At 51.5% G+C, this 12602-nt stretch overlaps 2 protein-coding genes across 2 annotated transcripts; one reads left to right on the plus strand and one right to left on the minus strand.

Moving 5' to 3' along the window:
* Positions 1 to 3535: 3535 nt before the first annotated feature.
* cd248a (CD248 molecule, endosialin a) lies at positions 3536 to 6758 on the plus strand. Its single transcript, XM_088413492.1, has one exon. It carries the CDS (start codon positions 3678 to 3680, stop codon positions 5907 to 5909), a length of 2232 nt encoding a protein of 743 aa, XP_088269618.1. The 5' UTR covers positions 3536 to 3677; the 3' UTR covers positions 5910 to 6758.
* A 2543-nt stretch (positions 6759 to 9301) lies between these two features.
* znf16l (zinc finger protein 16 like) lies at positions 9302 to 12231 on the minus strand. Its single transcript, XM_088425025.1, has 3 exons — positions 11413 to 12231; positions 10078 to 10221; positions 9302 to 10005 (listed from the first exon to the last, which is right to left on the minus strand). Exons 1-3 carry the CDS (start codon positions 12113 to 12115, stop codon positions 9404 to 9406), a joined length of 1449 nt encoding a protein of 482 aa, XP_088281151.1. The 5' UTR covers positions 12116 to 12231; the 3' UTR covers positions 9302 to 9403.
* Between the last annotated feature and the right edge of the window lie 371 nt (positions 12232 to 12602).

Here is a 12602-nt window from a genome sequence, read left to right on the forward strand (position 1 = left end):
TCCCTTCTGTGATTAGGTCATCGTGCTTGTCATTAGGTCATCATGCCCGTGTTTAGGTCCTTAGGTCATCAACAGAAAATATCCACTTCTACCAATATACGTGTTGCAGAAACAAATATGGGATAACCTACGTCTATACAATTATTCTAAGTTTTTCAAACGATGCTATCTTGCCCAATCAAAAATTGCATTCTTGAGGCGTGTGCGTGTTCTCCCTATAAATCCAGGTGTTGTTGTCCATCTGGCGTGACCATTAGAAGGAAAATCTCCGGCGAGCCCCCTTCTCCTCCGTTTGCATCCCCACGCGTCTCCGCAAAGTCGGCCAAGAGAAAGGGCCAACTTCTTTTCTGCCGCCACGTCTGCATGTCGCATCTGCTCTGCCTCACTCGGAGTTTTGAAATGTTTGTTATTTTTAGAGCCCATCAACTTCATCACCTTCTCCGACGCTATAGTAGCAGGCGCCTGCCGACAGTGGACATTGTCGACTAACACCTCCACATCTCCTTAGGACGCATTCTCACGTATTTGGCCTCGTGTGAGCATAGGTGTTTATCTTTGCTCTTGTGGAGCGCGTTAGCATATGCGGCTACACGTCGAGACCTCCGTTCGTCGATTATGAGGGTATTTGAACCATCTGGTGGGCTGATTAGCCTTAATCGTATAAAGAGGAATTTCCTGGCCCGCCAGAAGGAGCAGACTGGGGGAGGAATCAACAACAACCGGAAGACTGCTGAACCTGGGGCAAGCGCTCACCCACGGGAAGCGTCACGTGGGCGCAGACCCGCAATCCGTCCCCTTGTGACTCATTTAGGACTCTGGGGAAACATTGCACACGTTCTCACGGGATCCGCGGTTTCTCGAGATGATGTGGATCTCTGGCATCGTTGCCCGTTGGTGATCGGCGCAAGCTACGAGGAAGTTCATTCATCTACCCATCCATTGCCTTCACCTCAGGTCGCGGGGGCAGCCGGGAAGCCCAGACTTCCATCTTCCCGGCCATCATTTACAACCAGCGAGTCCCGAGTCAGGGGACATGCCCGCAACACTTCACCTGGAGGCATCCTAATAAGATGCCCCAACTGGCTCCTCGCAACACCGAGGAGCAACGGCTCGACACCGAGTCCCTCCCGGATGAGCGAGCCTCTCAGCCTATCTCTAAGGGAGAGCCCGGACACCCCGCAAAGGAAACTCATTTGGGCAGCTGGTATCCGGGATCTGGTTCTTTCGGTAGCGACCCGCAGCTCGGGAAATCGAGAGTTTGGCCTTTCGACTCGGCTCTTTCTTTACCGCAACAGACCGGTATAGAGTCCGCATTACAGCAGACGCTGCGCCGATATGCTTACCCTCAGTCGTAAACAAGACCCCAAGATAGTTGAACTACAAGGAAGTTTAATGAATCGCTTTCCGACAAACCGAATCCGAAGGGCAGGATTTTCCGCAAACCGAGCCCTTTGTTTTCTCAAGAATCGACTGCGCCCTACAATCCGTGGCACCTGATTTGTGAGCTTCGTTCCAAAATCTGCCAAAGGGTTATCGCGCAACCCTCCGCTCGACTGACCGGCGGACAATTAGCAGCTGAAACAGGGACGGAAGGGAAGCAACTCTAAATGGAGCTCATTACAGTCATTACATATCCACTGAGCGGGGGCAAAAAATTGTATTGCAATGCATTGCCTTACTCTCATTTATAATCAATTTTATCAATTTTATGCACTAGCTATTTATTTCTGTTTTAAACTAACCTGTAACCTGTACTAATGCTGTAAAAATTGTCGTTAACAGTTGTTCAAAGTTGCTTTTTTTCTTGTGTGTTAAAAAAGGAGACACATTTAGGTATACTTATACAATTTTAATCTTATTTACAGTCGGCGCTATGAGTGAAGGGGCGCAAACGCTTTTCTCTTTTTTAAGAGGGATTTTGCAAAAAAATAATTGAGAAGCACTGTATTAAGGTAAGCTTATAATAGATCGAGGAAACTATTTTATGAGACAACATGGCCATCGTCACACTTGTTGGCAAGCGGCCGAGACATGACGCAGTTACGTTAAATGCACTTGTTTGTTTGTTTTTGCCAAACTGTATAAATTTTTATTTCTGAGGGCCACAAGTACACTTTAAATTGTTCGATTCCACTATTCATTAATCAGGCAATTTTTGTGTCTCCTTTTCCGAATGGTGACGCCGAACGTACCGGAACGTCACGTTCTGCGGCCGCAAGGCAACACACACGGCGATTCCCGTCTTCATACATCCGCCCAGTCCGGAACCAAGAGAACGAAAAGAAGACGCTAGGAGCGGTTAGCCTCGCTCTTGAATTATCTATCCAGGCCGGACTGCGAGACTGGCCCAAATGTTCTGTCCAATAATCTTTAAATATTATAGATATATGTAGATAATTGGACCTCATCCGCCAATAATAAACTTTGACGACTCGGGTTTCTTGAAATAGAAAGCGAAACAATGCGTAGGCTATATATCGGAGGGAAGTAGTCATAAGCCAGCGGCCAAATATTAGCTGAAGCGTTGCGTTGTTGTCGCGTGGCTGCGACTGAATGCTTGCTCTTGTCAGGCAAACAAACGACAGTGGCGAGGCGTCACTTGAAGCTACTTAGTGCTCATCTCGTGCTTGGCTGCCGCTGAGCGCTGAATGCAAACCGTTGCCCTTGATCTGGGCAAGGTGAAGGAAACATTGGGCGCCCGCCGCGGTCTCGGCTCCCCGTACGCACGGTATGCCGTACAACCTCGGGAGCCGGACTGCGACTTTCAGAGGTGCATTCTAAATAGATCCGTCTCCCGGACGCCAATCATTCACAACTCCAACTTCTTCCTCGTCGCTCAAGCCACTTTGAGACAAAAAGTGCTTTCCCCACCCCCGCCGAGCCCTTCCTCCACTTCGCTCTCCATTTCAGCGCAGAGTGCTTGTTTTCATTGCAAAAGCAGAGGCCCTCTTCCTACACGCCGATGACCTTGACAACTTTCCCTACTTCCCCATCGCTATCGGGGAGATTTATTGGCTGGAATTGTTGTTCCTGATGGGTTTTTTTTCTGCGGGAATCGCTATCTTCTTTCTGCCACGCTGCAAATGTGTTTCTAGACTAGGAAAGCAGATGTGCGCGATCGCGTACATCCTCTGCTCCATTCCATTTGGAGATGCACACAACGGCGTGTTTAGCCAAGGCTTAGGTGATGGAGAATCAATTATTTGCTTAAAAAACAATGTCTGTCGATGAAATCCTACGGCAAACGGGAAAGAAAAGATAAGTCATTGCGGGATAGTGTCTCGAAGTTGATGAAGCCAAGAAAACTCCTTGGTGTGTGTGTTTTGGGGGTGTAAATGGCAGTGTATCAAACTACATCCATAATCAAGATTTATGAAAACCATATGACATACTCTTCACTTCATTTCACCCCCCCGACACACATCACCGCCCAGGGCCCCGCCCCCTCCTCCCACGTCTTCCAAAAATGCTTTCTTTCTCCTCTGTTCTCTCCTTCCCTCCCTCCCTCCCTCCTTCGGTGCGCCCTGCATGCGCTGGGCTGCAGTCCAGAGTTCAGACGCGTTCCTGCAGGGCAGCGTGAAGAGCCTTTCCCAAAGGCAGAAGTTCCAATGAGGGAAGGAAAGCGCAACTAGGCTCAAACAGGCGGCTAGAAAAGGAATCGACCGCGCCGTACAAGAATGGGCTCCCCGCTGAGCGCGTCTGCGTCTCCCCTGCGGACCTCTCTGCTGGCCTTCCTTTTCTGGGGTCTTTCTTGCGTCTGGACTGAAGACTTGAGGGAGAGAGATGCGCTGTGCAACGCAGACGGCTGCTTGGTGGTCTACTTCCAGCGAAAGACCTTCTTGGATGCGTGGAGGGCCTGCAAGGAGAAGGGAGGCGACCTGGCCACCCTAAAACGACAGGCGGACGCCGCCGCCGTCCACGCGCTCTTCACCACCGCCGACTTGCGCCAATCGCGCACCAAGGTCCAAGTGTGGATCGGCCTGCAGCGGCAACCCCGCCAGTGCGCCGCCTCCCGACCTCTTCGGGGCTTCTCGTGGACGACGGGCGACCAGGACACGGAATATACAAACTGGCAGAGGGAGTACTCGCACACCATGTGCTCGGTGCCCCGCTGCGTGGTCACGGGCTACAACACTCAGGAGCCCAGCGAGAACTTGAAATGGCTGGACGGCTCTTGTTCCGTGCCGGCGGACGGTTATCTGTGCCACTACGCTTACAAAGGAATGTGTCGGGCCTTGTGGAGCGAGGGCTCGGGCAACGCCTTCTACGCCACGCCGTTTGGCCTTCTCGGAACCCTCCTGACCCACGTCCCCTTGGGCTCGGTGGCCACCGTGCCCTGCGAGACGGATGAGCAGTCGGTACTGTGCCTGTTGAAGGAAGACGGCTCGGTGGGCTGGTCCAGAGATTCCCCGCTCTGCTCCCATCCTCAGGCGGCGCGCGACTGGTGCCGGCAGAACAACGGCGGCTGCGAGCATTTCTGCAAGCAAGAGGGCGCGCGCTCGTACTGCCAGTGCGCCGAGGGCTATCAGCTGGCAGACGACGGCCAGAGCTGCGTCCTCTCTGACGCTTGTCGGGAGGCCAACTGCCAGTTTGAGTGCTTGCCGCTTTTGGAGGGATACCGTTGCGCCTGTCCTGAAGGCTACATGCTGGCGCCAGATGAACACGGATGCCTGGACGTGGACGAGTGCCTCCAGAGTCCCTGTGAGCACGGGTGCCTCAACTCTCCCGGGAGCTTTGAATGTCGCTGTCAGCAAGGTTTCCGCCTCAGCGAGGAGGGCGTCTGCCAGGATCTGGACGAATGTCTGAGCGACCCGTGCGAACACTCCTGTGAAAACACTGACGGCTCCTTCCTTTGCCACTGCCATTTTGGGTTCTCGCCGCTGCCCGAGGAACCCGGTCGATGCCAAGACACCGACGAATGCCAAATCCCGGGAACCTGCCAGCAAATGTGCGTCAACTACGAGGGCGGCTTCGAGTGTTATTGCGAGGAAGGCTACCAACTTGACACGTCCGACTCATCTTCGTGCCGGAAGACAGGTGAGCCATCTTCCGTCACGCCGCCCTTACCATGGCTTACGCCCCAGCCCGGACCTCTATGGGATCCTGTCAACTACGATTGGCCCCCGCAGCCCGGCCAAACTGATTGGGAGCCAGACGGGGGACAGACGCTCGAGTGGTTAACTGACCCACCCAAAGTTTGGGGTTCTGATGTCATCTGGGTGACCCGCGCGCCGCAGGAGGACATTTTTCTCTCAGCGCCAGAGGTTGTGACAGAGGAGGAGGATGCGGATGGCCGTGCTGACCCATTGCCAACCACCATCGCCCCCACACCCGCACTCACACCCGCTACAACTTACAGCACCTCTCTTTACTTGTATGAAGATGAGGAGGAAGAAGAGCAGGAGACTACACCTTTTCCCTTTGCTCATACCTCTACAATCTCAGAGGGTGCTTGGAATTGGTGGGCGGGGTTCTCCACTGCGCTCCAGAACCAAGAAAATCCAGGGGATAAAGTCACAGTGTCCGACATGCTTACTGAGTCCAGCTACCGCGATCCGGCTGAGAAGGAAAAACAAGAGGAACGGGTGGAGGACGCGGATGATGTGGCCACCACCGCCGGGGACGTTCCTCCGGGGGAAACTCCGTCTCAGGGGCCCACAACCAAGCACTCGGATTCTGTTCGGGAGGGCAGGAGGCCGGCCCAGAGCAACACCTGGCTCCTAGTGGGCCTCTTGGTGCCCATCTGCATCTTTGCGGTGTTAATGGTGGCCCTTGGTATCGTCTACTGCACCCGCTGTGCCGCGCGGCCTCGGGGCAAGACTGGCGCCGACTGCTACCACTGGATCTCCGGTGCTCATGATAAACAGGGTGGCGCTGGCCCTTCGGCGGGGGTCAAGAGCCAGGTCTGAGTGGCTTCCCTGTAAACACACTCGGACGTGACAATTGGCAGACGTTGACTCACGGTGAACCCCTTTTGTCGTTCTTGAAATTTGCGCGAGCATATCTGTTAACTAAGCAGGTGAAAGACACTGAAAACTCTGTTTTTGCTTTGCTTGTATGTTGCATACACTGTCCACTTGATTAGTTTCCCACTTTACAACCAAAGCTCCGTTCGAATTGATGATTTTGCTGTACCATTGCTCGCCAGTCCAGAAAACGGGGAGCTGTCGTCATCGTGCATCAGCTTTTTGGTTGGCGGCCAAATCTTCCATTGGAATTTTTTGTTGTCTTGTCCTGGATCATCTCATCCTGGACGCAACTCTCCGTGAACGGTGCGTGAAATGCAAAGGAATGGACGGCATGTTTACTTGACCGGCAATTTTTCTTCCTTTTGTGAGTTGCCCTAAAAAAAATTGCAGATGTGTGCCGGCTTGAAAGTTGGAAGGGCGGATCTTGATTTTAACCTTGACTTGGGCAGTCAGTCACACTGTAAAACTAATTCATCATATCCCGCCCTCCTCTCTTTGAGCCTGGAATGTTTTCAGGCCTTGTTGAATGGCATCCAGCTGTTTGAAACTGAAGACGGCCACAAGAGCTCCAACGTTACAAGCCAATGCATCGTGATTGGCATCCGATTGGTTTCCAACGACTGCCGGAACGCTTTCACCTTTTCACGTTAACAAATAACATTTTGATCTCCATTTGGTTCCTTTACTGTGAATGGAGGGGGGGGGAGGGTTAATAAATGTCTACAGCTGTAAAAGCAATGGTCGCGCGTGGAGATTTGTTATTGACATTAAACGAGTTCAAATTTGAAAGCCTGAGTAAAAGCATTTTATTGATGAATGTATGACACTATTGTTTATACTGTAGCTAGCTAGACAGCTGGATGGATGATAGCTGCCTAGCTTGACAGACCACTATATACTGTAGCTAGCTAGCTAGGTAGACAGCTGGATAGATAAATGGATGGGGGGGGGGGGGGGGGGTGACCCTTTAGCTGAAAACCCTTTTTGAATATTCCCCATTTCTCAGTTTCTAGATGCACACCCAGGAGCATCGTCATGCATTTATGCTCTTTGGAAACATGAGTGGAACGCCGGGTTCCTGACTCATAGTCGTATCTGGAAACGTTTTTAACTCCCGTTGGCAACAGGCAAGTCAAAAGCGGCCATTGTTGTTCCCTGGTTTCAATATAATATGTGCCATTCACTTCCATTCCCGGGGTTTTTCTTCATCGTCCATCTAATGCGTGTCTTCGTGGCGCCGAGGATTGACAAACACCACAAGAAGCATTTCAAGACAAAAGCTGTCATTTGAAAGGCTGTCAGTGCTTCATTTTCAAACGAAACAAAAATGCTTTTACAGGCCTTGTCCTTTGATTTGCAGCAAAGCTCAGAAACATCACGTCTGCATGTGCATTTACTTACATTCCAATGGAAACACGAGAACATTCCAGCAAGCACAGAACGACCTACAATACTCATGAACAAATATACAGCTGTATCACATACAAAATATGACTGGCTTTGGGCCAGAACGTCATAGGTTACATTTTGGTCACTTTCATATTTGGGTTAGGGTTAGGTAGGGTTAGGGTAACCCTAACCCATAACCATAACCATAACCCTAACCCTAACCCTAATCCAAATCTATACCATTGGTCAAGTCATGTGTGGGCCATGTTTTACAAAGGAATAACCAGTGAGGACATTTAAACAAACATGACCATTTTGAGGTCTCTGAAAAGGAGACATGTTTAACCACAGGGGAAAATTCGGACCCAACTCTGGCTTTTAGATGGTTTTGATGTGTGATATGAAAGGAAAAGCATACTTGGAGGCTAAAATATTGCATAGATTGTCAAAACATGGCGACTTTCAATATGTCGTCCTGCCGTCCCTTCTAATTGCTTGCAAATGGGAGGTGGAGAGGTACACCCTGCACATGTCAAATTTCACCCATGTCAGGCTCATTTACTGCCATTAAAAAATTGCAAATATTGTTCATTTTGGACATATTGAAAACCCCACGTTTTATCATGCATTTCCACCGACGTTTGCATGAATAACTCGCCAACAGGGTGCAATGGAAATGTTGGTGTTGGGATCTCAAAACCACTAATGAACAATTTATGAGATTCACAAGCCTTCCAATGACTTCATTGAGTAGATTAACCTGACTCCCATAATGCAAAGTTCTTGCTCTGCATTGTGGGACTTGTAGTTGATAAAAGGCGTCCATCCAAAAATTAAATGTTGAAAGACAGCTTTTATTTTGCTGCAGGAAGCGTTTTACTTCATGCAACGCAATGCTACCATATTGCACCCCGTTGGCGAGTTGCTGTTGAAAGGATTCCAGCGAAAATCAGGGGAAATGCATGATAGAACACGGGGTTTTCTATATGTCCAAAATGGACACTATTTCCTATGTTGAATGGCAGTAAACGAGCCCAACATAGGCTAAATTTGACACCTATTGGGTGGACCTCTCCACCTCCCTTTTGCAAGAGACAGCAAATCGAAAGTGGACATGTTTTGACGATTTATGCGATATTTTAGCTTCCTCGTGTTTTTTTTTGCTTTTCTTTGATATCACGTCAAAAACATCTAGAGTTGGGTCCAAATTTCCCCCAAGGGTTCGTATAATATTGAAATATGATGGAACGCACGCCTGCCCTGTCATTCTTCATTGGAGTGCTGCGTTTGGCCACCCCGCTGAAAATGTTGCGACTGCACCTGTGCCTGATAGGGCTTGTGACTGCACAAAATGGCCTTTGCGCAAGCATTTGTTGTCGAGAAGATGCTTTCCCCGGCGCGCGTTTCATCGTCACGTCACGGAGCTTTGCGCTCGAGATGTCCTCCGCGCTGCGTGCATAAGCAGGGGCGTTGTTTCTCCTCAGTTGGTTCTCTTCAGTGCGATTTTGGGTGCTGATGCTGGAAGTTGTGCAAGGCACCGTTCCTCCGTCGGAGGCGGCGCTGGCTCGCTCTTGACGTTGTGCAAGGGTGCAATGCCCCCTACAGTTAGTAGGTGGCACAACAGTTAACAATTGGGCTCAAACTCATTTCCAGAGCTTCCAAGTTTCGCACCATTAGGACACAAATATTTCAGTCAATTCGAGCCAACTTCCCCGTGTTATATACCAAAATAAGGCCACTTTTTCAGGCTGTCTTGTCGAAAACAATTGTTTTCCCAGGCTACTACTACTACCCCGAAAGTTGAGTTTTGTATTTTTCCCATGTATTTGTACGTGAATTGCGCTACGTAAAACAACGCGTCTTGTCTCAATACCCCTGAACAGGAAAAACAATAAGAACGTTAATGTGTACTCCGGAGCTGTACAGGCAAAAGAAAGCCGGTGTGTGGTTGAAAGCAAGCTTCTTTTTATTGCGCCCGCCCCCTCAAGAAAAAAAAGACAAAAAGGGAGGTGAACTGTGGCGGGGGCTAGCCAGCCCGCGCGGTCTCAGGGCGGGGGCGCACAGCGGTGACTCTTGTAGGTGCCCAGATGTCGAAAGCTGCGGCCGCACTGTTGGCAGCAGTAGGGCGTGGCCCCGCTGTGGATGCGCTGGTGGGTGTAGAGGTTGCCCAGCTCCTTGAAGCGCCGGCCGCACTGCGGGCAGGCATAGGGGCTCTCGCCCGTGTGCACCCGCTGGTGGCGCTTGAGGCCCGACAGCACCGAGAAGCCCTTGCCGCACTGCGGGCAGGGGAAGGGGCTCTGATCGCCACTGTGCACCAGCCGGTGGCTCTTGAGCCGGGCGGCGTGGCGGAAGCGCTCGCCGCACTCGGGGCAGGCGAAGGGCTTCTCGCCCGTGTGGATGCGCTGGTGCTGCCGCAGGTTGCCCAGGTAGTTGAAATGCCGCCCGCAGTCACCGCACTCGTACCTGCCCTTGACTTGGGCCTCCTTTTTGCCGCCGGGGGCCACTTCTTCGCCCGGGGCCCGGGGCGCTTGGCCGCCGCCGCCGTCCGAGTGGATGAGTTTGACGTGCTCGTCCAGGAAAGCCGCGTCGGGGCAGAAGGTCCCGCACAGGGAGCAGATGAAGGTGTGGTCGGGGAAGCGCCGGCCGCCTGCAAAAGGCAAAGCCGCGTTGGCTCCGAGACGTGGACAGGGGAAGGGAGGCTAGGAAAGGATCCGCCCACCTGGATGCGCGCCGCCTTCGCCGGGGGAACCAGGTTCCGCCGGGAAATCGGCGGACTGGACGTGCGGGAAGCGGGCCGGGGTCCGCTCAGACGAGCCCTCCTCCCCTTGCCCCTCCTCGTCCTCGCGCTCGGGCGGCTTCACCGCTGCAAAAAATACATTGGCTCTATGGTTAGTTCCGCCCACAACTTGTCATACTGTTTTCACTCCTCTCTATGGTGCTCTTGCTTTCAAAGTAATGGCGAGCGCTTGCATCTCAGAACCAAGAGTGCCATCTAGAGGAGCAAAACAAAGACAATCACGACCACTGTACATCGCGAGGTTTCATTTGCCCATCTGACTTGGATGAGGAACGACACCGCTTCACAAAAACAGCATCGGAATAAAATCTATGATCTTGTATCGGAAATGAAGACGTTGGAATAATGGGGACACCCTGGTGCCACAGGATGGCTGCAAAGCACTTTTTAGCACTCCTCAACTGACACAGACATACTTTGTTTGGACCAAGATGCTACTGTTTTTTTTTTTTTTTTAAAGCATGTGCAAAATTGCAAACCTCAGCCCGATAGCAGTTTTGGGTTTTTTTGTACAAGTGAAATTGTATTTTTGGGGGGGACTAATGTTGAGACTGATATCAATCATTGACAAAATAAAAAAACCCTGCATTCCAGGGTAGAGCTGGCACAGGGATTGAGGTGGAAGAGATAAATAGCAGGGCTTAACCTGCTTCTGAAAGAAAAAAAAAATTAAGCGACGTGTCGAAAAACTAATACAAGCAGAGCAAGTAGAGCTGCAGTGGTCAGGGTCACAAAACACCTCAAATCAGGGGTTGCTGTGCATGTATCATGCACAGGATTGGACTTGGACTTTCACTTATATAGCGCTTTTCTACCTTAGGTACTGAAAGCGCTTTACACTAACTAGTCCTTTACCTACTGATGACGCAGCTTAGACATGGTCTCGATGGTCGGGGATCGAACCCTTTCGGCTGGGAGGCGACCACTCTACCGCTGAGCCATGCCGCCCCATGGATTCAATTTTGGGTAATTTATCAAAAGAATTTCGATGTAAATGATGTAAATCAAAGGTTTTAGCATGCAGACAAGCAGAAAAAGCATGCAAATCACAAAAACGTCCTTTTGGTATGGAGGTGGCCAAAAGAGTGTGCAAGGGGTCCCAATTCAGACCGACTTGAACTCATAGGCGCCTCGAAGAAAGTTCAGGTGTGATTGCGGTCGACTACTATGCTTATTTTAGGTTGGTCATTGATGACAACACGAGCGATTGCAAGAGTGCTGTTGTGGACCGGACCGGCCCACACCCTTTTTTTTCACCCTTGAGCTCTGCAGAGTACTCGACGGGCGCCATCCACTCGTAGTCGTACAAGCGGCGGCCGCCACCGCCGCCGCTACCGGACGGCAGCATGTTGAAGATGTCGTCCGAGTGACCGGGGGCCCCGCCGTCGGGCCACAGCTGGAGGGGATGCGGCTCCTCCTGCTCGTCCGCGGCCCCCCTCGAGTTCTTGTCCTTCATCAAGTAGTCGCAAATGGCGTCGATATTCTCCTTCTTCACGCCGGGCAGGAAGGACCTTTTCTCTCTTTTGGGCTCCGCGCAGAGCATCCTGGCGCTTCTGCACGAGGAGTCGGGGGGAACCTCCTCATCATCCTCATCCTCCCCCGCCGCCTCCTCGTCCCGCTCCTCCGCCGCTGCCGCCGCCTTGGCGTCCCGGTCGCTCAGCTTGGCTTTGAGCAGAGCGATCTCGTTGCTTTTGTCCCGCAGCTCCATCTTGAGAGCCCGGATTCTGACGGCGAGCATGTGTCGGATCTCGCCCATTGCGGCGTCCAGCGCGGCGCTGATGTTCCTGCCCAGGTGCTCGCTCACCGAGCTCACCGAGCACAGAAGCTCCTCGTCGGGCTCCAGGTTGAGGAAATCGCCGCCGTCGGGGCGGCACGTCAACCCGGGAGGCTCCATGAAGACCCCTTGCGGTTCGGGCGACAGGTTAGCAGCCGAATAAGTCGGATTTCTTTTGCGACTCATCGATGCTTTGACGGGGACCAGAGCACTTGAAGCTAGCCGGCTAGCTAAGCTAATGTTTTGCTGCTCCTGCTCCTTGGCGTTTACGGGGTGTCTGGTCAAGTAGGCGTTGATAACAAACCGGATACCGGAGGGACTTCCTTCCAAAACAAAAGCTATCGGTTGAAAACTAAGACATCCTTTGTAAGCAGGAAACGCGATCGTCTCGTTTTTCGCGGGCGTCGTCAGCGCCCAACGTTCCATGTGACAAGTGTCCCTTGGAACTTTCTTTTGGGACCAAAGTGTTTTTTTGTTTTGACCGAATGAGTCATAAAGAGGCAGAATCGAAGCCCCAAAACATTCATTTATCCCACCTGAAAAAAAAAAACAAAACAAAACAAAACAGCCCAACTTGGGCAAAAAGGGACGTTACGTTCATTTTCACGAGCAACGACACATGCAAAAAGCGCAACTCTGGAATTTGTCTTATTTGTGAAAAATGTCCGTCATG

Source organism: Hippichthys cyanospilos, chromosome 1 (genome assembly GCF_059441005.1).
Source record: "Hippichthys cyanospilos isolate Australia breed blue-spotted pipefish chromosome 1, RoL_Hcya_1.0, whole genome shotgun sequence".
Classification (NCBI taxonomy): Eukaryota; Metazoa; Chordata; class Actinopteri; order Syngnathiformes; family Syngnathidae; genus Hippichthys; species Hippichthys cyanospilos.